Here is a 27,840-nt window from a genome sequence, read left to right on the forward strand (position 1 = left end):
CTTTTGCTCTTAATTACTTATTATTTACTTACTTACATAGTTACTTACTTACTGGCTTTTACGGAACCCGGATGTTCATTGCCGCCCTCACTTAAGAACGCCATTGGTCCCTGTCCTGAGCAAGATTAATCCATTCTCTATCATCATATCCCACCTCCCTCAAATCCATTTTAATATTATCTTCCCATCTACGTGTCGGCCTCCCTAAAGGTATTTTTCCATCCGGCCTCCCAACTAACACTCTATATGCATTTCTGGATTCGCCCATACGTGCTACATGCCCTGCCCATATGGAACGGCTGGATTTAATGTTCCTAATTATGTCAGGTGAAGAATGCAATACGTACGTGCAGTTCTGTGTTGTGTAACTTTCTCCATTCTCCTGTAACTTCATCCCTCTTAGCCCCAAATATTTTCCTAATCACCTTATTCTCAAACACTCTTAACCTATGTTCCTCACTCAAGTGACAGTCCAAGTTTCACAACCAATCAGAACATCCACTAATATAACTATTTTATAAATTCTAACTTTCATATTTTTCGACAGCAAACTGGATGATAAATGTTTCTCGACCGAATAATAACAGGCATTTCCCATATTTATTCTGTGCTTAATTTCCTCCCGAGTATCATTTATATTTGTTACTGTTGCTTCCAGATATTTGAACTTCTCCACCTCTTCAAAAGATAAAATTCCAATTTTTATATTTCCATTTCGTACAATAATCTGGTCACGAGACATAATCATATACTTTGTCATTTCGGAATTTACTTCCAAACCTATCTCTTTACTTGCTTCAACTAATATTCCTGTGTTTTCCCTAATCGTTTGTGGATTTTCTCCTAACATGTTCACGTCATCCGCATAGACACTCCTTTGCTGTGGTCGTGCCAGAGAATCAATCCCATTCCGAGGATTAATTGAAGGATTCGTAACAAGCTGTTTTTTTACGGTGATGGGTTGTTAGCCCTTATTATTCTTTTGCTCTTAAAAATAAAAAAAAACTATGGTCTTAAACCAAGGGGGTCCGGAAAGGTGGAAATCTTCAAATTTTCAATTTTTTGTTTTTTATTTATTCATAATCTACAAAATTTCCCTTTTCCAATGATATATGATGCACATATATTATTGTGCTCATAAATTGTTTATATAATTGTTTATAAAATACATGGTGGGGCGTGGCCATAATGTTTTGACAGTTCACACAATAAAATTTTGTATGTTCGTATTTCGCGCCTTGGAGGTAATTTATTTCTTAAAGAGAGATATTTATGCATTGGTTTACCTGTATAGATGTCGCTTATCGCTGTCTGTTCTTCATTTGGTTGTTAGTTTCGGTTTGAAATGGTATTTACGTGTAAGAAAGTTGTTTCGAGAAGAAATCTGTCTGAACTTCTGCGCTCTTGTTTTCAGTGTATTTTATAGTGAAGTTATAATTTGTGGTTATTTTATCATGGTTTATAGTAAACTGAAAGTGTTCAAAAAGCGAAAAAATGTGGGGATACCTATACAAGGACAAGTGGTAGGCTCACATGGAGAGTGTTCCAGCATAAATAACAATCAATTTGCACCTCCACCTAGCAGTAGTCAGAAGAAGTTGAAAGGTTTAGAAGGATACAGTGTCTATGAGGAAGAATGTAGTGAAACTGATGTAAATCATATTTTTAATTTGAATATATTGTGTGATGTGTTTTTAAATTACACCCAATGTAAAGAATGTGGTAAAAATGGTCTAAAACTGGAAGCTGACCGAACAGTTGGATTAGCAACACTCTTCAGACTGTATTGTGATAACTGTGAATTTAGTAAGATATTTTGCAGTTCATATGGACGTCACAATGAAGATAGGCCTAGTCCAAAATCTAAATTTTATGATATCAATGTGCGCCTGGTGTATGCACTGAGGGCAATAGGTAAAGGTGCAGCAGCTGCTTCTGCACTTTGTGGTATAATGAATCTACCACCTCCACCTCAGAAGTTTGGAAAATATAATGAATTTATTGGAAACATTGCTGAGGATGTAGCCATAGAGTCCATGAAGAATGCTATTGAAGAGGCTGTAGTTGAAAATAACAACATAAGAGATCTTTCAGTTGCCCTCGATGGTAGCTGGCAAAAGAGAGGCCATACTTCTATGAATGGTGCAGTCACTGCCACAAGTGTAGATACTGGCAAGGTTATAGGTGTTGCTGTCATGTCTAAATATTGTAGATGTCCAAATAAAAAAGAACATTCTGAAAATTGTACAGCAAACTACAGTGGAAATAGTGGTGGCATGGAAGTGGCAGGAGTCGTCAAAATATTTCAACAGTCTGAACCTTGTGACAAGGTAAGATTCATAAATTATTTAGGAGATGGTGACTCGAAGGCTTACAAAGCAATCAATGAACTGAAGCCATATGGAGAAAATGTACCCATAACTAAACTGGAATGTATAGGCCATGTGCAAAAAACGTATGGGCACAAGACTGCGGCGACTGAAAACATCTTATAAAGGCAAAAAACTACAAGATGGCAAGAGTTTAGATGGCAAAAAGAGACTTACTGAGGCTGTTATTGATCAAATTCAAAATTATTATGGCATGGCAATTAGACAAAATGTGAACAGTGCAGAAAACATGAGGAAAGCAGTATGGGCAGTTTTGTTTCACATCTCCTCTTCAGACGATAAGCCTAACCATGGACTATGTCCTGAAGGAAGAAACTCATGGTGTAAATATAACAAGGCTAAAGCCACTGGTGAACAGTTTACACACAAACGACCCTTACGTCATGCAATTGTAGAAGTAATAAAAGATGTATTCAGGGATCTATCAGATATTCAACTACTGAAGAAATGTCTTCAATGCCGGACCCAAAATCCCAACGAGTCCATCAACAGTGTCATTTGGACAAGGATACCAAAGACAGTGTTTGTTTCCATTAATACATTGCATTTTGGAGTATATGATGCTGTGGCAACATTTAATGATGGAAATATTGCTAGGTGTGAGGTTCTGAAAAGGTTGTTGACAAATGTTGGATTTTTCACAATAAAATCTCTACTTATTTTGGACAAGGAGAGACTGAGGGCTTCAGAAAAAGCTGTAAAAGACATTGAGTCAAGGGCAAGACAACATAGAAGAGCAGCAAAAAGAAAACTGCAAGATGAAGATGAGGAGGATGCTGACAACCCATTATATGGTGCTGGAATGCATTGACAAACTTTGAAGCCGGTTTCCCGTAAGTTGTAAATTTTTCATATAAAATTTTCTTTTTCTCAGGATCTACTGTCTGAATTGTTTCAAACTTAGAGGATAGAATTATTGAGGCCATGAGCATATTTTAACATGGGATTTTTTTTATTTTTTGCATTTCAAAGATGTTAGGGTCTTACAAGCATTGAAAATTGTTGTAAAAATGTCTACTTTTTAAAACAATTTTTTAATTTTTAATATAATTAATATTTTTAAAAATCCCTGCGTTAAAGCAATCAGAAATGTACATTATACAACCCATATTTTTTTTTCAAAATTATAATCCTAACAGTCTCTGAGAAAAAGAAAATTATATGCATGCATATTTAACATTGCTATGATAGGACCTTTCCGGACCCCCTTAAATTGAAATTAGTGTAACTCTGAAAATTTTCAGAATAGGACCCATCATTATATGTTATTTTTGCTTAAAGTGTATTTGGAAATGCTCCGTAAGTGGCGGTAACTCCTCGTTAATCACCCTGTATAGTGTGATAAAGATAAATTATAAAAGAAATAATTTTCTAGTGAAGATTGGACTGTAAATACAACCAGGATTTAAGCTAGAAAATAAATAATTCTCGCAAATTACACAAATGAAAAATTATGTTTGTGCAAATTTCTGAATTCTTGTGCTATATTATAAATATTTGTGTAGAAAAAGAAAATTAATGAAATATGCGGAAACAAATAGTTATATAATTTGTTTCTTGGAGTTTTATTAATTTGAAATCATCGTCTCATACTCTAGATATACTTATGTAAGTAAATAGTAAATCATTAAACGTAAGTATGTTTAGAACGAAATATTGCTGAATTTACATCACATTAATATACGTTATTTTATGGACACAAGATTGCAAAACTGCTGGCGCGACTCGAAATATACAAAACGTTCGCGTCACGCTTGATCCGAAGAACGCGGGCGGCAGCAAGCCTGTAGAGCGCGAGGTAACACGCGCATTTTAGATCCGTTATCTGCGGCGTATTGTGCTCATAAAACTTACATTGATTAATGGGATGGGCACAATCGTCATCAATTGCGACGAAATATTAATTCCAGCTTCGGAAATTTTTTTTAATTTTTTTATTTTATTGGGTTATTTTACGACGCTTTATCAACATCTAGGTTATTTAGCGTCTGAATGAAATGAAGGTGATAATGCCGATGAAATGAGTCCGAGGTCCAACACCGAAAGTTACCCAGCATTTGCTTGTAATGGATTGAGGGAAAATCCCGGAAAAAACCTTAACCAGATAAATTGCCCCGACCGAGATTCGAACCCGGGCCACCTGGTTTTTCGGCCAGACGCGCTGACCGTTACTCCACAGGTGCGGACGCTTGGGATTCAAAGAGTCTCATACACACATTTGATTTTATATGTACCAGACTCTTTGGTTTCATAATGTCTCTTGCCTAGCTGGTAAGAAACTTTTTTCTTGATTTCCTACGAAGTTGTTGGAATGTAAAAAGATTGTTTTAAAAATAAGCTTCCCAAGTGAACTGCTGATTCCGTTTTATTTCTTCTTGGTAGTACTTATGACTAGAGCTGGACTGAAATGCTTAAAATCGGAAATATGCATAATAAACAACAAATATGCAAGAACATGTAAGATACAATTTTTTGGGGTTAATTATCATCAACTCTTTGAGGCAGAAAACACTTTATTAATAAATTCGAGATGAAAATTGCAACATTTGTATGTTCATAAATTTGCAAACAAATTAGGAGTTGGTTTCATTTGAAGGCACTGTGACACAACTTGACGACGTTAAAATAAAATAGAATGTGTGGTGGATTCAAATGAAGCCCCAATGACACAAAGGCTTAAAAAAATGTGAATGACATGTGACACTGGAAGGCCTATGTATTTTTTTTAGCTCACTTTAAGATTAAACATTTACATTTTATTTTCTTATTTACAGTTTCTTGTAGAGAAACACAACTGAAATTTTCCAAGTTTCTCTGTTGTGATACTTTGTTATTTACAAGGATATTTCTGAATACCGTCTATGTCGGTTCTTATGAATGCCACTGTTAATGGTGATCAACAGGTTCATCACCACAACTCCACTGCCTATTCAGAATTTCTTAACCGAAATTGAATGGTTTGATTCCAAAGCTTGCCATTTTGCTCAAAAATAAATTTTAACCCAATAACGTAATAAACATAGGCTTATATCTTAACTGTGAATCCAATGGTGAAGATATTTTTTTGCTAATTTTTACTATTTGTGACTGCAAATGATATTTAAATATATATTTAATTTTTTTTTCATAACCATCTATTTACTATTTTTCAGGCTAAAACCTACTATCATGTATTTTAGTTTATAAATTATGAAGTATTCCAATATTTCAAGTATATAGAAATATATAAAATATCAATAGGATAAGAATAAACACGAATTTTTCAAAATTGGCTTGATTATGGTAAAGCTCGTTCCTGGAAAGACAACATAACCAGAAATAACAGGTTTTTCGAAACAAATCATTCATTTGACAAACACAGAAATTCACAATTTCTACAGTTTTCTTACTCTCCCGACATGTTCCTAAGATTTGGGATGTTAGGAAGATATTCGAGATTTGAGGGCATTCAAGAAATTACGACCAATGTAACAAAGAGCAGAGCATATGGCAGTGGAAGAAGAACGGTGGCAAGTGAGTGAAGTCAGAAGGAACCTGCTTCGAAAATGTAAACTAAGGATGTAAGTTGGTCACATTTTCAGGGACGAAGGTGGATTACTTTTCTGTCAGACCTCGTATCAGTAGTCGGGCGCACAGGATGGGGTCACAGCAGTGATGTTTGTTGCTTCGAGTCTTGTCTCATGTTGCAAAGCACAGGCACGTATCATGGCTTCAGTCCTGATAACCATTTTACTACTTCTGTTCTCTCGGACTGTTTTGCATAATCTAAGGGCTATTGACCATCTACGTCAAGAGCGTTATAACACGCGCCCGCATTGATAAGAGCTTTTAAAATTTCCAAGTGCCCTCCTTCGGCTGCCGCGTGGGCTGGAGTTTGAAGATAATCATTAACAGCATCAGGGTTCGCTCCTAACATGATGAGTTCATGAACCGTATTCAAGTTTCCTCCAAGCGCAGCGAAATGGAGCACTGTGTTACCAATCTGGTCAACGGCGCTTACGTTAGCTCCTGCCTTGATAAGAGCCTGTACCATTTGAAAATGACCGGCATGTGCCGCTATTTGCAGCGGTGTGTTATCAATTCCGTTAGGAACGTCCAAGTTAGCGCCTAACTTGATGAGTTCTTGAAGAATTTCCACGTGTCCTCCAATTGCGGCATAGTGGAGTGTTGTGAATTCATCACGACTCGAAACGGCACTATAGTTAGCGCCAGCCATGATTAGAGCCTTGAAAATTTGTAAGTTACCTTTGTCTGCCGCTGCAAAAAGTGGCGTATGGCCATAATTTGAGAAAGTGTTAGGGTTAGCGCCTGCTTTAATAAGAGTTTGAACAATTAGGTAGTTTTGTATACGCACTGCTGTGTGGAGGGGTGTATATCTAAAACGGTCAACTGTATTAACTGCGGCGCCAGCCTTGATAAGTTCATTAATTGTTGACAGATGTCCATTTTCTGTCGCAAAGTGGAGTGGAGTCATGAGAGTTCTATTCTCTGAAATATCAGTATTTGCACCTGCGTCAATAAGGGTCTTAATAATTGATGTGTATCCTAAACGTGCAGCATAGTGCAGCGGTGTGTTACCAGAGTTATCAACAGCCATAATGCTTGCGTTCTCAGCAATGAGTTTCTTGACTAGAGACAGATAGCCGCCTTTCACTGCCATGTGTAACAGTGACCGTCCTCTATCGTTTTTGGAATTAACGCTCGCTCCCCATTTAAGAAAAGCTTCAATTACGGGTATGGATCCTGCGTAAACTGCTTCAAATATCGGTGTTTCTTGATTAGTTTTGGTTTTTAAAGGATCTGCACCAAGTGACACTAGAAATTCCACTAAAGCAAGGGATCCTGACCGTGCAGCGTAGAACAAAGCTGTCAGTCCAGAATGGCCTTCGGATAATGGATCCTCACCCAGGCTTATGAAAAATTTGACGAGCTGAACAGATCCTGATCTTGCTGCGTGGAATATAGGCGTCGCGCCGTCGGAATCCTTAAGATTTAGTTTCGCACCCCACGTTATGAACGCCTTGACAAGTGGTAATGATCCTGACTGTGCCGCATACATGAAGGGAGTTCGTGATTTAGAGTCTTTTACTTCCATGTTTACACCTGTTGCAAGCGTCATTTGTACAATCGGAACTGAACCTGACTGTGCTGCGCAGTGAAGAGGTGTTAACCATTCCTTATTATTGAATGGCATTGGTATAGCCGATACTGGATTAATACGTTCTAAAATGGCGGATGCGTTCGCACCTGCATTGAGAAGAAATTGTGTCACATCTAAGTGTCCCTCTCTAGAAGCAATGCAAAGAGGTGATTTGTGAGTTTGTAATTCTCCATCCAATGCCGTTCCCAGCAACATTAACATGGCCACATCTGCGATGTCTCCTCTCCTGGCCGCTTCTGACAGAAGTCTGGCTCTCTCAGTAGAATTGAGCGCTGAAAATTCCTGCGAACAATAATAGGCTACTTGAATCAATATCATATTTATTGGAAAGTCATGAAATGGTTAATTTTAATCGCTACTGCATGCAATTCATGAATACACTTATATTTTTGTGATAGCTTACTCAGGTTTTTAAATTAAAGGACCGAATTTCATTTTGCAAAGTCTGTTGTCAAGAAATATTAGTGCTTGTTTAATCGGTTGTGTTATGAGATCTAGCATGTTGTTATACTGGATACAGCAGAGCGTACGGTTCATTCCACGTGCGATTGGATAACGAAGAACCTCCCTAAGAAGTATATATGTTATGGATGTAGGAGATAGTTTATTGTGTAAAGTCTGATCTCATTTAAATCAATTAGCTTTCCTGTTTGAATGCATTACATTTATCGTAGTTCCGTACAAATCGCCGGTTTCAAAGGACATGAAAGCCAAACGACTTTTTTTTTGTTCTAAATAAACATTGTAATGAGAACATAATTAAAAACAAGAGAAATAGAAATAAAATAATACAATCAATATAAAAAAGGAGATAGAGTAGTATTAACAAAATTTGAGACCGAATGAGCAGCGCTCTTGTTCGGTCGCAGTTCAGAAATAATATTAATAGGGCTATAAGAGAATATGAAATAAAATATAATTGGAAATAAAATTAAAATTACAGTTACAGAAAGTTTATAATGCAATATTAATGTAAGAGAAATATAGAAAATATAATATATATATATATATATATATATATATATATATATATATATATATATACAAAATGTAATAGACATTCCAACAAAAGTACACATTATATATCTATGAGTACGATTTGCATAGCTATGCATGGACCGAATTTTTTTTATTGATAATTCAGTGGGCATAAGTAGGTATATCGACAGTCAATAGACTTTCCCACGGGAAACAGTTATATAAAATATGAATTCTTTCTTCTCCCTCTCTCTGAAGAAATTGCATCTATTTTAATTTTCATGTAGCATAAAGAAGTTCACCAGCAAAAAAATAATGTCATTGAAATGTATCACCATCGTCCAAATAGCCACCGGCGTGGCTCAGTCGGTTAAGGCGCTTTCCTGCCGATCTGAAGTTATGCTCGGGCGCGGGTTTGATGCCCGCTTGGGCTGATTACCTGGTTTGATTATTTCCGAGGTTTTTCCCCAACCGTTACGTGAATGCCAGCTAATTTATGGCGAATCCTCAGCTTCATCTATCCAAATACCATTTCCCTTTGTCCAATCTCATCGAATCTAAATAACCTCGTAGTTGATACGGTGTCGTTAAAGAACCAACTAAAAAGTCTAAATCCTGGGCCGTATGATGGTGAGCGGGTGGTAAACCTGATATGCCGTTCTGCTAACAGAGAAGAAACAATATTCCACACGTCACGTTTACAGAAGCCATCTTGCTCCAAATGCTGTGTACTTTAAAATAATATTAATTAAAATTTATTTATCATTTACAGGTTATTCTAATATTAAAATGTATTTCTTATGGCAACGCGAAATTGTCTCGTTTAACTAAACATTTTACGATTCATGAGACCTAACCAAAACATGTTACGTTTCTTGAAAACTAATTGAAAAACATAACTTGTCTTTTTTCAGCAAATGAAATAATTAGTACGACCGCCGAAAACCGAACGACACTTTAAAATATACGTTGTTGATTTAAAAATGTTCACTTCATCTTTATTAATATGAATATTTTAAAATATTTCTACATTCAAACATCAGATAACACTCGTCTGTAGATCCTGAGTTTGTTTCCTGAACGGTGGAAACTTCTTCAGAATGAAATGATGCTGTCAACATAAGAGTTACAGAGTAACTGCCAATTGTACAGTTTATGAGTATGAAATTCGGATAAAGGTTCGAAAAAGAAAGTTCATCGTAACAAGTAGATTCAGAGGCATATGGTGGATGACAGAATTGGAAGACGGTGAGTATTGTTGGATTGATAACGAAAAATGGGAGCAACCCAACTAAACTCACAGGAACGTCTCCTCCGTGCATCTCAAAATGCATCATGACAATGCCTGGGTTGAGACAGACAAAGCTGTGTAGGATAGAAAGAAGCCGTTTGTGGTAAGCAAAGACTTTCTTGTCGTGCTGTCAAGGATATGGAATTGTCCAGTACTCGTGATCTGATGTAGGGCGTGTTTTGTCACCTGTATTTTGTCGATGTCTTATATTTGATACGTAAACGACGTAAGATGGATACTCACTGCACATTGGTCGAATTTGTTCACATTCTGTTGATCAGCATCCTTGATGACGACGTTACACCCGGAGTATTCCCATGTAACTTCACCGGAGTAAGGAGCTGTACACGACACTTCAGGTTCTTGGATATTGGAAATACAATCGGAGGCGGAATCCATTCGTACGTGAAGTTCAGGAACAACTGCAGTCACACAAATATTGCACTAAAAAATGTGTGTTCATTGTGAAGGAGATTAAAGACGTAATATTTATTTATTTTGGCGAAGTTAGAGTCAGCAGGCCTTCTCTTCCACTTAGCCAGAAACAAAAGAACCTGATACAATATGCTGAGGTAGTGGACCAGGAACTCACCTTGAACGATCACAGTCCAGTTACACTTGTCGTTACTCCAGACATCGAATCCTTTAAGAAAGTATGTTCCCGACTGGAAACGGGTGATCTTCCAAATTTCCAGTTGAACTTTAGTGTCTTCTCTAGTTATGGTTGCCTGCTGATTGAAATTGCCGATCTTTGTGTTCCCAGGCCCAAAAAACCATATGTTGTTTTCTTCAGACTCTATATAGGCTTCCAAAATCAGAGTGGTGCCTTCCTTGATTCGCACGACATCTGGTGTTACGGGGTTGAGTACCAAGCCGTTATCTGCATCAGAGCAAACATTAACATTATTAGCATATTCTGAAGATGGCCTCTAACATTCTGGTTTTCATTTAGAACTCATTTCTGAGGAAAGAGAGTTGAAAATTTCAGTTGATACGACTAAGGTCAAGGGCTTCGTCGGAAAACCACGTTTGCAGGAAAATTAGCCGTTGAAAAAGATCTGTAAAATTATTCTCATATTGTTACAATTTGGGTTATGTAAGCTAAGAATTGAGTAAAGATTGTTCTTCAAAATTGAATTGCTTTAATTAAACATTGAACGCATCTAATAACATTTTCAGATATTATCTTGTTCAGAATATATAAAAACTGAAGGCTACAAAACATTGAAGATACTTATTGCCAAGTATGTACTGGTAAGTGGAGATTTGACGATAAGTAAAAGAGTAGTGAATAGCAGAAACCTCACATGTTACAATTTGTTCTCAAATTCAATTTTGTATCACATAGACCTTTGAATTGGTGCAGAAATCCTACAATTGTACTTTTCAATGCACATTTTACAGTGGCAATAATTTGTAGTGAATTTCAGGATATTGAATGGTGGTATCCCAAAACGCCTTAAGTCCATTTTTTGAAAGGCCTGGGCTACATTTTTGTCCACCGCTCTACGAACTGAACGAGTTATCAAGCTAAATGCGAATTATCACGAATTTTTGAACAAGGATATTGGCGTTACTTTGAAAGAAAACAAGCTTAAAATAGATTATAATGATAGAGATTTCGAACATAATCTTATACAAATACATATTGTAAAGATGCCCACTTCGTCTGATCGATTTTTGGGATCGCAATTCTCACATATACAAGATCTCTGGGAATTTTTACAAACTACAAAACTATCCAGTTTTCTTTCCTTTGTTCTTTTTTTTTATAGATTGAAAGGAATATGATGCAGGAAATATACCATTCACTTAATTTTTTATTATTTTTAATTACTTTTTCAAATTGCTTTGGTTAAATATGCACTTAAAGTCATTCACAAGATGTAAACTGTTTTTCTCTTTCTTCTTCACCAAAAAATTTCTACGGTAATGAAGAAATGAAATTATATTTAACAGTAGTGAATTGTAGAAACTCCACATGTCCTGGCAGTTCATGTTGTTTTTTCCAAAAAATTCTAAGGAAAAATAATTGAGATCATTAATGACATAACATATACGTTGCTATTAATATGTTTTAATAACAAATATTCACTTAGAAATATCAAACTCTTTTGAAGACAATCAGTTTTTGTGCCATCTACATACTTTACTCAAACAGACATGTGGAGGTTTTGAAAATGTGATGAACACCGATATACTGCTGTGATGAAAAATGTTTAAGGCATTCTGCGGCCTACACTCTAATAGACAAGGAGAAGCAGATGTTTTGAAAGATAAAAATATTTCATCTCATTTTATAGGTAATGCAATGTAATAGACGGAAATGTAAATCTCATAGACTCAGAATGGCACACGAAACAATACCGCACTAAATAATAAATAATAAAATACCGGCCGTCAGGATAAAGATCTTTGGACCGTCCGCTGAAATGCTCGAGTGAGACCGTATGACGCCGCTAGACTAGTACATAATAGCAAAAAGATCTATAAGAAGAAGTTTCTAATTGAATATTATTAAAATAGGATATAGGCCCACACGAAAATCGGTAATTATCTTCCACACTGTTATTTGTATGAGACGTTACCTGCAATGAAGCAGCCACAGAGTATAATGATATGCCCCACAACAAACATGGTGAGAACTTTGTACAGCTTGAACGGTCTGCGTAGGATAGAACTGCAAGAACTGATTGATTCGAGTTGTAAACTAGGCGGCTACGATATGGTCGCATCCTAAATTCTACGTCAGTTCCGGGATGTGGTATTAAATGAAATCACACAGATTCAAATACACTGATATTGACGTAATTATTTATGTTTTACCACTGCCTAACAGTCAGTTATTTTAGACATTGTTGCATACATTTTATTCGCCAGAAAATTCGTAAAAAATTCGTTGATTACAACACACATAAATTTTACAATTTTCTGAGAACTGCAGAAATAATTAAGGGCTATTATATAGCGTGATTCACGATGGTTTTACAGCCACTTACGGAGCTTATTTCCGAAGATATTCTGAGCAAAAGAAGTCATATAAAGATATGCCCTAAATCCAATACTTCTAGATCAGCTAAATTGACTATGAGAAAAGTAGGGAGGGAACGTTCCTACTCACCCCACTTTCGTTTGATTGGCAGGCGAGTGGTAACGCAGTTGTTTTGCTAAGTCAAGTGCATTGATGGATACGTCACACCTTGCGCGTCAGTAATTTCGCCGCTCTTATTTCTTGTTTCAAAATCTTTATAGCCTTTTGTTCATATGAAGTACAAGTGTCGTACAATAATTATTACAGCCACCTACTGTCATTAGGCAAATTATATATTCTTCAATTGTATAACCATTCCTATATCATGTGCACGAAAAATTCTTGAACTGCCTTGTGATTCACATAATAAATGGTTTCTTTTTTAAAAACAATAAGGAAAAAAGCAAAGCTCCATTATCATTTAACTGTGCAATATATTAAGCAATATAGTGATCAACATAATAAAATGTTTCTCTTTAAAACCAATAAAGTAACTAAGCTCCATTGTCATTTAAATGGAAACATATTAAACACAATATAATAATCAACATAATCAATTATTTCTTTTTAAAAACACTAAAGTAATAAATAAGATCTATTGTCATTTAACTTGAAAACATATTAAACTAAATATATGAGATATGAATGAAACGAAATAGGCTAATACTGTTGACCTTTACTGCTAGACTTTATTATTTATATTATAAAGTACAACTCGACCGTAATACTGAAATTAATGCATGTCTGTGATCCTAGACCTGGAGATACTTTTGGTCATATTCATTTTGAACAGAAAAACTGCTCACAACAGTAAATTGAGCCAAACATAAATACAATACACATTGTAAATGTGCTCAGATTATGGAATTGCTCGTCTGGTAGGTATTTAAAGAGATCTAATCTATTTTTTCTAAACACTTCAGTGGCGTGCTCTTTGGCATCTCTATAGTGGCTCTGCTACTTGGATAAATACAAATGGATTATTGAACAGACACATCTCCTTGTCCATTGCGGTTACGTCTGAACATCTTTCTTGGAAAGAGAACGCATGAAGTAGGCCTAATATGCACTCAGAGTTTTAAATAAGTAAGTTCAGTTTCAGATAGGTACTTAATAAAATAATAGGTAACTAAATACTGAAAATACCATAAACATATCTTGATTTGTATCTTTTCACAAATATTACGAAAAAAAGCTTTTAAAATTTTAAATAAATACTTGTAAGCACACCAAAGTCCGCTTTATGTTTCCGAGCAAAGTGGCGTTTAATATGCGCAATTTTAAACCCACATATTAAGCAGCAGACATTTTTCTTTTTGTAAGTAATAAAAAACTCTTTTTGCCACTCTTCCTGAAACGGACGTCCCGAGATCGAAGCCGTACCCGCCACTGAATGAAGCGTGTCTACGAAGCACCAGGCGGAGGCGATGGTCGGTGGAGTGGGGTAAGGAGGCTTTGAGTGCAGTGGCCCTTCGGAGCCATTTTCCCCCATGGTTGTTCTAGAGTTACACTAATTTGTTAATTGTTTGTAAGTTACCTACCTTTTTGTTTAGTTTTAAAATTAAAAGAATATTACAAAATGGAGAATGAACAATTCATAAATATAATATCTTTAATTGGTTAGTTATCTGAAACAGAAATTGTGTTGTTAATTGGTATGTATACGGATTTTTTTTTTCAATTTACAATTAAAGATTACATCATTCTTACGAACTTATCACAAAAATTATTACAAATCATACGACTGTAGAAACTTGATTCTTTATAGTTCAATTCTGCATCCTAATATAGCTACAGTAAATTATTTAATTTAAAAGAGTGGAGCGAATTGTAGCAATTGTTGTGTTAACTGCGTAAGAAGAATATACATTTATAGTAAAAAAATTGAAGAAAAAAATCTGTGCGAAAAACTATGGGTTCACAATACATTTTTAGATTCAGGATACTAGTTAATTCAACAAATGATACTTCTGAATAGTTCATTCTATATAAGCAAAATTCTTTTGCTCTTAATTACTTATTATTTACTTACTTACATAGTTACTTACTTACTGGCTTTTACGGAACCCGGATGTTCATTGCCGTCCTCACTTATGAACGCCATTGGTCCCTGTCCTGAGCAAGATTAATCCATTCTCTATCATCATATCCCACCTCCCTCAAATCCATTTTAATATTATCTTCCCATCTACGTGTCGGCCTCCCTAAAGGTATTTTTCCATCCGGCCTCCCAACTAACACTCTATATGCATTTCTGGATTCGCCCATACGTGCTACATGCCCTGCCCATCTGGAACGGCTGGATTTAATGTTCCTAATTATGTCAGGTGAAGAATGCAATACGTACGTGCAGTTCTGTGTTGTGTAACTTTCTCCATTCTCCTGTAACTTCATCCCTCTTAGCCCCAAATATTTTCCTAATCACCTTATTCTCAAACACTCTTAACCTATGTTCCTCACTCAAGTGACAGTCCAAGTTTCACAACCAATCAGAACATCCACTAATATAACTATTTTATAAATTCTAACTTTCAGATTTTTCGACAGCAAACTGGATGATAAATGTTTCTCGACCGAATAATAACAGGCATTTCCCATATTTATTCTGTGCTTAATTTCCTCCCGAGTATCATTTATATTTGTTACTGTTGCTTCCAGATATTTGAACTTCTCCACCTCTTCAAAAGATAAAATTCCAATTTTTATATTTCCATTTCGTACAATAATCTGGTCACGAGACATAATCATATACTTTGTCATTTCGGAACTTACTTCCAAACCTATCTCTTTACTTGCTTCAACTAATATTCCTGTGTTTTCCCTAATCGTTTGTGGATTTTCTCCTAACATGTTCACGTCATCCGCATAGACACTCCTTTGCTGTGGTCGTGCCAGAGAATCAATCCCATTCCGAGGATTAATTGAAGGATTCGTAACAAGCTGTTTTTTTACGGTGATGGGTTGTTAGCCCTTATTATTCTTTTGCTCTTAAAAATAAAAAAAACTATGGTCTTAAACCAAGGGGGTCCGGAAAGGTGGAAATCTTCAAATTTTCAATTTTTTGTTTTTTATTTATTCATAATCTACAAAATTTCCCTTTTCCAATGATATATGATGCACATATATTATTGTGCTCATAAATTGTTTATATAATTGTTTATAAAATACATGGTGGGGCGTGGCCATAATGTTTTGACAGTTCACACAATAAAATTTTGTATGTTCGTATTTCGCGCCTTGGAGGTAATTTATTTCTTAAAGAGAGATATTTATGCATTGGTTTACCTGTATAGATGTCGCTTATCGCTGTCTGTTCTTCATTTGGTTGTTAGTTTCGGTTTGAAATGGTATTTACGTGTAAGAAAGTTGTTTCGAGAAGAAATCTGTCTGAACTTCTGCGCTCTTGTTTTCAGTGTATTTTATAGTGAAGTTATAATTTGTGGTTATTTTATCATGGTTTATAGTAAACTGAAAGTGTTCAAAAAGCGAAAAAATGTGGGGATACCTATACAAGGACAAGTGGTAGGCTCACATGGAGAGTGTTCCAGCATAAATAACAATCAATTTGCACCTCCACCTAGCAGTAGTCAGAAGAAGTTGAAAGGTTTAGAAGGATACAGTGTCTATGAGGAAGAATGTAGTGAAACTGATGTAAATCATATTTTTAATTTGAATATATTGTGTGATGTGTTTTTAAATTACACCCAATGTAAAGAATGTGGTAAAAATGGTCTAAAACTGGAAGCTGACCGAACAGTTGGATTAGCAACACTCTTCAGACTGTATTGTGATAACTGTGAATTTAGTAAGATATTTTGCAGTTCATATGGACGTCACAATGAAGATAGGCCTAGTCCAAAATCTAAATTTTATGATATCAATGTGCGCCTGGTGTATGCACTGAGGGCAATAGGTAAAGGTGCAGCAGCTGCTTCTGCACTTTGTGGTATAATGAATCTACCACCTCCACCTCAGAAGTTTGGAAAATATAATGAATTTATTGGAAACATTGCTGAGGATGTAGCCATAGAGTCCATGAAGAATGCTATTGAAGAGGCTGTAGTTGAAAATAACAACATAAGAGATCTTTCAGTTGCCCTCGATGGTAGCTGGCAAAAGAGAGGCCATACTTCTATGAATGGTGCAGTCACTGCCACAAGTGTAGATACTGGCAAGGTTATAGGTGTTGCTGTCATGTCTAAATATTGTAGATGTCCAAATAAAAAAGAACATTCTGAAAATTGTACAGCAAACTACAGTGGAAATAGTGGTGGCATGGAAGTGGCAGGAGTCGTCAAAATATTTCAACAGTCTGAACCTTGTGACAAGGTAAGATTCATAAATTATTTAGGAGATGGTGACTCGAAGGCTTACAAAGCAATCAATGAACTGAAGCCATATGGAGAAAATGTACCCATAACTAAACTGGAATGTATAGGCCATGTGCAAAAAACGTATGGGCACAAGACTGCGGCGACTGAAAACATCTTATAAAGGCAAAAAACTACAAGATGGCAAGAGTTTAGATGGCAAAAAGAGACTTACTGAGGCTGTTATTGATCAAATTCAAAATTATTATGGCATGGCAATTAGACAAAATGTGAACAGTGCAGAAAACATGAGGAAAGCAGTATGGGCAGTTTTGTTTCACATCTCCTCTTCAGACGATAAGCCTAACCATGGACTATGTCCTGAAGGAAGAAACTCATGGTGTAAATATAACAAGGCTAAAGCCACTGGTGAACAGTTTACACACAAACGACCCTTACGTCATGCAATTGTAGAAGTAATAAAAGATGTATTCAGGGATCTATCAGATATTCAACTACTGAAGAAATGTCTTCAATGCCGGACCCAAAATCCCAACGAGTCCATCAACAGTGTCATTTGGACAAGGATACCAAAGACAGTGTTTGTTTCCATTAATACATTGCATTTTGGAGTATATGATGCTGTGGCAACATTTAATGATGGAAATATTGCTAGGTGTGAGGTTCTGAAAAGGTTGTTGACAAATGTTGGATTTTTCACAATAAAATCTCTACTTATTTTGGACAAGGAGAGACTGAGGGCTTCAGAAAAAGCTGTAAAAGACATTGAGTCAAGGGCAAGACAACATAGAAGAGCAGCAAAAAGAAAACTGCAAGATGAAGATGAGGAGGATGCTGACAACCCATTATATGGTGCTGGAATGCATTGACAAACTTTGAAGCCGGTTTCCCGTAAGTTGTAAATTTTTCATATAAAATTTTCTTTTTCTCAGGATCTACTGTCTGAATTGTTTCAAACTTAGAGGATAGAATTATTGAGGCCATGAGCATATTTTAACATGGGATTTTTTTTATTTTTTGCATTTCAAAGAAGTTAGGGTCTTACAAGCATTGAAAATTGTTGTAAAAATGTCTACTTTTTTAAACAATTTTTTAATTTTTAATATAATTAATATTTTTAAAAATCCCTGTGTTAAAGCAATCAGAAATGTACATTATACAACCCATATATTTTTTTCAAAATTATAATCCTAACAGTCTCTGAGAAAAAGAAAATTATATGCATGCATATTTAACATTGCTATGATAGGACCTTTCCGGACCCCCTTAAATTGAAATTAGTGTAACTCTGAAAATTTTCAGAATAGGACCCATGATTATATGTTATTTTTGCTTAAAGTGTATTTGGAAATGCTCCGTAAGTGGCGGTAACTCCTCGTTAATCACCCTGTATAGTGTGATAAAGATAAATTATAAAAGAATTAATTTTCTAGTGAAGATTGGACTGTAAATACAACCAGGATTTAAGCTAGAAAATAAATAATTCTCGCAAATTACACAAATGAAAAATTATGTTTGTGCAAATTTCTGAATTCTTGTGCTATATTATAAATATTTGTGTAGAAAAAGAAAATTAATGAAATATGCGGAAACAAATAGTTATATAATTTGTTTCTTGGAGTTTTATTAATTTGAAATCATCGTCTCATACTCTAGATATACTTATGTAAGTAAATAGTAAATCATTAAACGTAGGTATGTTTAGAACGAAATATTGCTGAATTTACATCACATTAATATACGTTATTTTATGAACACAAGATTGCAAAACTGTTGGCGCGACTCGAAATATACAGAACGTTCGCGTCACGCTTGATCCGAAGAACGCGGGCGGCAGCAAGCCTGTAGGGCGCGAGGTAAGACGCGCATTTTAGATCCGTTATCTGCGGCGTATTACGCTCATATAACTTACATTAATTATTGGGATGGGCACAATCGTCATCAATTGCGACGAAATATTAATTCCAGCTTCGGAAATTTTTTTTTAATTTTTTATTTTATTGGGTTATTTTACGACGCTTTATCAACATCTAGGTTATTTAGCGTCTGAATGAAATGAAGGTGATAATGCCGATGAAATGAGTCCGAGGTCCAACACCGAAAGTTACCCAGCATTTGCTTGTAATGGATTGAGGGAAAATCCCGGAAAAAACCTTAACCAGATAAATTGCCCCGACCGAGATTCGAATCCGGGCCACCTGGTTTCGCGGCCAGACGCGCTGACCGTTACTCCACAGGTGCGGACGCTTGGGATTCAAAGAGTCTCATACACACATTTGATTTTATATGTACCAGACTCTTTGGTTTCATAATGTCTCTTGCCTAGCTGGTAAGAAACTTTTTTCTTGATTTCCTACGAAGTTGTTGGAATGTAAAAAGGTTGTTTTAAAAATAAGCTTCCCAAGTGAACTGCTGATTCCGTTTTATTTCTTCTTGGTAGTACTTATGACTAGAGCTGGACTGAAATGCTTAAAATCGGAAATATGCATAATAAACAACAAATATGCAAGAACATGTAAGATACAATTTTTTGGGGTTAATTATCATCAACTCTTTGAGGCAGAAAACACTTTATTAATAAATTCGAGATGAAAATTGCAACATTTGTATGTTCATAAATTTGCAAACAAATTAGGAGTTGGTTTCATTTGAAGGCACTGTGACACAACTTGACGACGTTAAAATAAAATAGAATGTGTGGTGGATTCAAATGAAGCCCCAATGACACAAAGGCTTAAAAAAATGTGAATGACATGTGACACTGGAAGGCCTATGTATTTTTTTAGCTCACTTTAAGATTAAACATTTACATTTTATTTTCTTATTTACAGTTTCTTGTAGAGAAACACAACTGAAATTTTCCAAGTTTCTCTGTTGTGATACTTTGTTATTTACAAGGATATTTCTGAATACCGTCTATGTCGGTTCTTATGAATGCCACTGTTAATGGTGATCAACAGGTTCATTACCACAACTCCACTGCCTATTCAGAATTTCTTAACCGAAATTGAATGGTTTGATTCCAAAGCTTGCCATTTTGCTCAAAAATAAATTTTAACCCAATAACGTAATAAACATAGGCTTATATCTTAACTGTGAATCCAATGGTGAAGATATTTTTTTGCTAATTTCTACTATTTGTGACTGCAAATGATATTTAAATATATATTTAATTTTTTTTTCATAACCATCTATTTACTATTTTTCAGGCTAAAACCTACTATCATGTATTTTAGTTTATAAATTATGAAGTATTCCAATATTTCAAGTATATAGAAATATATAAAATATCAATAGGATAAGAATAAACACGAATTTTTCAAAATTGGCTTGATTATGGTAAAGCTCGTTCCTGGAAAGACAACATAACCAGAAATAACAGGTTTTTCGAAACAAATCATTCATTTGACAAACACAGAAATTCACAATTTCTGCAGTTTTCTTACTCTCCCGACATGTTCCTAATATTTGGGATGTTAGGAATATATTCGAGATTTGAGGGAATTCAAGAAATTACGACCAATGTAACAAAGAGCAGAGCATATGGCAGTGGAAGAAGAACGGTGGCAAGTGAGTGAAGTCAAAAGGAACCTGCTTCGAAAATGTAAACTAAGGATGTAAGTTAGTCACATTTTCAGGGACGAAGGTGGATTACTTTTCTGTCAGACCTCGTATCAGTAGTCGGGCGCACAGGATGGGGTCACGGCAGTGATGTTAGTTGCTTCGAGACTTGTCTCATGTTGCAAAGCACAGACACGTATCATGGCTTCATTCCTGATAACCATTTTACTACTTCTGTTCTCTCGGACTGTTTTGCATAATCTAAGGGCGATTGACCATCTACGTCAAGAGCGTTATAACACGCGCCCGCATTGATAAGAGCTTTTAAAATTTCCAAGTGCCCTCCTTCGGCTGCCGCGTGGGCTGGAGTTTGAAGATAATCATTAACAGCATCAGGGTTCGCTCCTAACATGATGAGTTCATGAACCGTATTCAAGTTTCCTCCAAGCGCAGCGAAATGGAGCACTGTGTTACCAATCTGGTCAACGGCGCTTACGTTAGCTCCTGCCTTGATAAGAGCCTGTACCATTTGAAAATGACCGGCATGTGCCGCCATTTGCAGCGGTGTGTTACCAATTCCGTTAGGAACGTCCAAGTTAGCGCCTAACTTGATGAGTTCTTGAAGAATTTCCACGTGTCCTCCAATTGCGGCATAGTGGAGTGTTGTGTGTTCATCACGACTCGAAACGGCACTATAGTTAGCGCCAGCCATGATTAGAGCTTTGAAAATTTGGACGTTACCTCTATCTGCCGCTGCAAAGAGTGGCGTATCGCCATAATTTGAGAAAGTGTTAGGGTTAGCGCCTGCTTTAATAAGAGTTTGAACAATTAGGTAGTTTTGTATACGCACTGCTGTGTGGAGGGGTGTATATCTAAAACGGTCAACTGTATTAACTGCGGCGCCAGCCTTGATAAGTTCATTAATTGTTGACAGATGTCCATTTTCTGTCGCAAAGTGGAGTGGAGTCATGAGAGTTCTATTCTCTGAAATATCAGTATTTGCACCTGCGTCAATAAGGGTCTTAATAATTGATGTGTATCCTAAACGTGCAGCATAGTGCAGCGGTGTGTTACCAGAGTTATCAACAGCCATAATGCTTGCGTTCTCAGCAATGAGTTTCTTGACTAGAGACACATAGCCGCCTTTCACTGCCATGTGTAACAGTGACCGTCCTCTATCGTTTTTGGAATTAACGCTCGCTCCCCATTTAAGAAAAGCTTCAATTACGGGTATGGATCCTGCGTAAACTGCTTCAAATATCGGTGTTTCTTGATTAGTTTTGGCTTTTAAAGGATCTGCACCAAGTGACACTAGAAATTCCACTAAAGCAAGGGATCCTGACCGTGCAGCGTAGAACAATGCTGTCAGTCCAGAATGGCCTTCGGATAATGGATCCTCACCCAGGCTTATGAAAAATTTGACGAGCTGAACAGATCCTGATCTTGCTGCGTGGAATATAAGCGTCGCGCCATCGGAATCCTTATGATTTAGTTTCGCACCCCACGTTATGAACGCCTTGACAAGTGGTAATGATCCTGACTGTGCCGCATACATGAAGGGAGTTCGTGATTTAGAGTCTTTTACTTCCACGTTTGCACCTGTTGCAAGCATCATCTGTACAATCGGAACTGAACCTGACTGTGCTGCGCAGTGAAGAGGCGTTAACCATTCATTATTATTGAATGGCATTGGTATAGCCGATACTGGATTAATACGTTCTAAAATTTCGGATGCGTTCGCACCTGCATTGAGAAGAAATTGTGTCACATCTAAGTGTCCCTCTCTAGAAGCAATGCAAAGAGGTGATTTGTGAGTTTGTAATTCTCCATCCGATGGCGTTCCCAGCAACATTAACATGGCCACGTCTGCGATGTCTCCTTTCCTGGCCGCTTCTGACAGAAGTCTTGCTCTTTGAGTAGAATTGAACTCTGAAAATTCCTGCGAACAATAATAGGCTACTTGAATCAATATCGTATTTTTTGAAAAGTCATGAAATGTTTAATATTAATCGCTACTGCATGCAATTCATGAATATACTTATACTTTTATGCTAGCTTACTCAGTTTTTTAAAGTAAGGGACCGAATTTTATTTTGCAAGGTCTATTGTCAAGAAATATTAGTGCTTGTTTAATGGGTTGTGTTATGAAATATAGCATGTTGTTATACTGGATACAGCAGAGCGTACGGTTCATTCCATGTGCGATTGGATAACAAAGAACCTCGCTAAAAAGTTTATGTTATAGAGGTAGGAGATAGTTTATTGTGTAAAATCTGTTCTCAATTAAGTCAATTAGCTTTCCTATTTGAATGCGTTAAATTTATCGTTGGTCTGTGCAAATCGCCGGCTTCAAAGGACATGAGAGCGAAACGACTTTTTTTGTTCTAAATAAACAATGTAATTAGAATATAATTACAAACAAGAGAAATAGAAATAAAATAATACAATCAATGTAAAAAAGGAGATACAGTAGTATTATCAAAATGTGAGACCGAATGAGCAGCGCTCTTGTTCGGTCCCAGTTCAGAAATAATATTAATAGGGCTATACGAGAATATAATATAAAATGAAATAGGAAATAAAATTAAAATTACAGTTATAGAAATTATATAATACAATGTTAATACAAGAGAAATATAGAAAATAAAAAATAAAAATATATACAATATGCAATAGACTTTCCAACAAAAGTGCACACAATATATCTATGAGTACGATTTCATAGCTGAGAATGGACCGAATTTTTTTTATTGATACTTCACTGGGATTAAGTAGATATATCGACAGTCGATAGACTTTCCCACGGGAAACTGTTAAATAAAATATGAATTCTTTCATCTCCCCCTCTCTGAAAAAATTGCATCAATTTTAATTTTCATGTAGCATATAGAAGTTCACCTGCAAAAAAATAATGTCGTGGCTCAGTCGGTTAAGGCGCTTTCCTGCCGATCTGAAGTTGTGTTCGGACGCGGGTTCGATGCCCGCTTGGGCTGATCACCTGCTTTGATTTTTTCCGAGGTTTTTCCCCAACCGTTACGTGAATACCAGGTAATTTATGGCAAATCCTCAGGTTCATCTATCCAAATACCATTTCACTTTCACCAATCTCATCGACGCTAAATAACCTCGTAGTTGATACGGTGTCGTTAAATAACTAACTAAAAAGTCCAAATCCCGGGCCGGATAACGGTGAGCGCGTGGGCAACCTGATATGCCGTTCCGCTAACAGAGAAGAAACAATAGTCCACACGTCACGGTTACAGAAGCCATCTTGCGCCCAATGCTGTGTACTTAAAAATAATACTAATTAAAATTTATTTATCATTTATAAATTAATCTAATATTAAAATGTATTTCTTATGGCAACATGATATTCGTTCGTTTAACTAAACATTTTACGATTCATGAGACCTAACCAAAACATGTTACGTTACATGAAAACTAAATGTAATACATAACTTGTTTTTTTCAGCAAATGAAATAATTAGTACGATCGCCGAAAACCGAACGACACTTTAAAATATACGTTGTTGATTTAAGAATGATCACTTCATCTTTATTAATATGAATATTTTAAAATATTTCCTACATTCATACATCAGATAACACTCGTCTGTAGACCCTAACTTTGTTTCCTGAACGGTGGAAACTTCTTCAGAATGAAATGATGCTGTCAACATAACAGTTACAGAGTAACTGCCAATTGTACAATTTATGAGTATGAAATTCGGATAAAGGTTCGAAAAAGAAAGTTCATCGTAACAAGTAGATTCATAGGCATATGGTGGATGACAGAATTGGAAGACGGTGAGTATTGTTGGATTGATAACGAGAAACGGGTGTAACCCAACTAAACTCACCGGAACGTCTCCTCCGTGCATCTCAAAATGCATCATGATAATGCCTGGGTTGTGACAGACGAGGCTGATGTAGGATAGAAAGAAGCTGTTTCTTATAAGCAAAGACATTCTTGTCGTGCTGTGAAGGATATGGAATAGTCCAGTACGCGAGATCTGAAGCAGCGCGTGTTTTGTCACCTGTATTGGGTCGATGTCCTACATTCGATACGTAAACGACGTAAGATGGATACTCACTCCACATTGGTCGAATTTGTTCACATCGCGTTGATCAGCATCCTTGATGACGACGTTACACCCGGAGTATTCCCAGGTAACTTCACCGGAGTAAGGAGCTGTACACGTCACTTCAGGTTCTTGGATATTGGAAATACAATCGGAGGCGGAATCCATTCGTACGTGAAGTTCAGGAACAACTGCAATCACACAAATAATGCACTCAAAAGTGTGTTCATTGTGAAGGAGATTAGAGACGTAATATTTATTTATTTTGGCGAAGTTAGAGTGAGCATGCCTTTTCTTCTACTTAGCCAGAAACAAAAGAATCTGACACAATTTGCAGAGGTAGTGGACCAGGAACTCACCTTGAACGATCACAGTCCAGTTACACTTATCATTACTCCAGATATCGAATCCTTTAAGAAAGTACGGTCCCGACTGGAAACGGGTGATCCTCCAAATTTCCAGTTGAACTTTATTGTCTTCTCTAGTTATGGTTGCTTGCTGATTGAAATTGCCGATCTTTGTGTTCCCCGGCCCAAAAAACCATATGTTGTTTTCTTCAGACTCTATATAGGCTTCCAAAGTCAGGGTGTTGCCTTCCTTGATTCGCACGACATCTGGTGTTACGGGGTTGACCACCAAGCTGTTATCTGCATCAGAGCAAACATTAACATTATTAGCATTTTCTGAAGATGACCTCCAACGTTCTGGTTTTCAACTAGAACTCATTTCTAAGGAAAGAGAAATGAAAATTTCAGTTGATACGACTAAGGTAAAGGGCTTCGTCGTAAAACCACGTTTGCTGCAAAATAACCGTTAGTCTCATATTGTTAGAATTTGGGTTATGTAAGCTAAGAATTGAGTAAAGATTGTTCTTGAAAATTGAATTGCTTTAATTATGCATTGAACACATCTAATAACATTTTCAAATATTATCTTGTTCAGAATATACAAAAACTGAAGACTACAAAACATTGAAGAGACTTATTCCCAAGTATGTACTCGTAAGTGGAGATTTGACTATAAGTAAAAGAGCAGTGAATAGCATAAACCTCACATGTTACAAAGTGTTCTCAAATTCAATTTTGTATAACATAGACCTTTGAATTGGCGGAGAAATCCCACAATTGCACTTTTCAATGCACATTTTACAGCGGCAATAATTTATAGTGATTTTCAGGAAATTGAAGAGTGTTATCCCAAAACGCCTTAAGTCCATTTTTGTGAAAGGACTGGGCTAAATTTTTATCCCCCGCTCTACGAACTGAACGAGTTATCAAGCTACATGCCAATTAACACGAACATTTAAACAAGGATATTGGCGTTACTTTGAAAAGAATCAAGCTTAAAATAGGTTATAATGATAGAGATTTCGAACATAATCATATATAAATACATATTGTAAAGATGCCCACATAGACTGATCGATTTTTGGGATCACATTTCTCGCATATACAAGATCTCTGGGAATTTTTGGAAACTACAAAACTATCCACTTTTTTTCTTTTGTTCTTTTTTATAGATTGAAAGGAATATGAAGCAGAAAATATACTATTCTCTTAATTTTTTATTATTTTTAAGTACTTTTTCAAATTGCTTTACTTAAATATGCACTTAAAGTCATTCACAAGATAAAAATCGATTTTCTCTTTCTTCTTCACCAAAAATTTCTACGGTAATGAAGAAATAAAATGATATTTAACAGTAATGAATTGTAGAAACCCCACATGTCCCGGCAGTTCACATTTCTTTCCAAAAAATTCTAAGGAAAAATAGTTAAAATCATTTATGTCAAAGCCTATACGTTGTTATTATAATACTTTATTAAGAAAAATTTTTCACTTAAAATTATCAAACTGTTTGAAGGTAATCAATTTTTGTGCCATCTATAAAATTTACTCAAACAGACATGATGGGTTATTGAAAATGTGATGAACACCGAGATACTGCTGTGATGAAAAATGTTTAAGACATTCTGCGGCCTACACTCTAATAGACAAGGACAAGCAGATGTTTTGAAAGATAAAAATATTTCATCCCATTTATAGGTAATGCAATATAATAGACGGAAATTGAAATCTCATAGACTCTGAATGGCACTTGAAACAATACCTCAATAAATAATAAATAATAAAATACCGGACTTCAGGATAAAGATCTTAGGAGCGTCCGCTGAAATACTCGAGTGAGACCGTATGGCGCCGCTAGACTAGTACATAATAGCAAAAAGATCAATAAGAAGAAGTTTCTAATTGAATAGTATTAAAATAGAATATAGGCCCACACCAAAATCGGTAATTATCTTCGACAATGTTATTTGCACGAGACGTTACCTGCAATGAAGCAGCCACAGAGTATAATGATATGCCCCACAACAAACATGGTGAGAACTGTGTACAGGTTGAACGGTCTGCGTAGGGATAGAACTGCAAGAACTGATTAATTCGAGTTGTAAACTAGGCGAGGTTTAGGTAGCGGCTACGATATGGTCGCATCCTAAATTCTACGTCAGTTCCGGGATGTGGTATGAAAATGAAATCACACAGATTCAAATACACTGATATTGACGTAATTATTTATGCGTTACCACTGCCTAACAGTCAGTTATTTTAGAGATTGATGCATACATTTTATTCGCCGGAAAACAAAATATATGTGTGTCTTTTTGATTCGTTAACTGTTCTTTGAATACAATATACATGAATTTTACAATTTTCTGAGAACTACAGAAATAATTAAGGCCTATTATACAGTGTGATTCATGATGGTTTTACAGCACTTACGGAGCTTATTTCCGAAGATATTCTGAACAAAAGAAGTCATATAAACATATGTCCTAAACCCAATATTCCTAGTGTTACACTAATTTGAAATTGTTTGTAAGTTTCCTACATTTTTCTTTTGTTTTAAGAGTAAAAGAATATTACAAAATGGAGAAAGAACAATTCATAAGTATAATTTCTGTAGTTGGTTAGTTATCTGAAGCTGTAATTGTGTTGTTAATTACTTTGTATACAG

The 27,840-nt window shown here is 36.0% G+C and overlaps 1 protein-coding gene across 1 annotated transcript; it reads right to left on the minus strand.

Moving 5' to 3' along the window:
- Window positions 1-4,737: 4,737 nt before the first annotated feature.
- LOC138704614 (ankyrin-1-like) lies at window positions 4,738-27,293 on the minus strand. Its single transcript, XM_069832692.1, has 7 exons — window positions 27,156-27,293; window positions 25,185-25,472; window positions 24,838-25,016; window positions 22,487-22,682; window positions 10,413-10,700; window positions 10,064-10,242; window positions 4,738-7,833 (listed from the first exon to the last, which is right to left on the minus strand). The coding sequence occupies exons 1-7, from the start codon at window positions 27,202-27,204 to the stop codon at window positions 6,163-6,165; spliced, it is 2,850 nt and encodes a 949-aa protein (XP_069688793.1). The 5' UTR covers window positions 27,205-27,293; the 3' UTR covers window positions 4,738-6,162.
- Window positions 27,294-27,840: the final 547 nt, after the last annotated feature.

The sequence above is a fragment of the Periplaneta americana genome, chromosome 8 (genome assembly GCF_040183065.1).
Source record: "Periplaneta americana isolate PAMFEO1 chromosome 8, P.americana_PAMFEO1_priV1, whole genome shotgun sequence".
NCBI lineage: Eukaryota > Metazoa > Arthropoda > Insecta > Blattodea > Blattidae > Periplaneta > Periplaneta americana.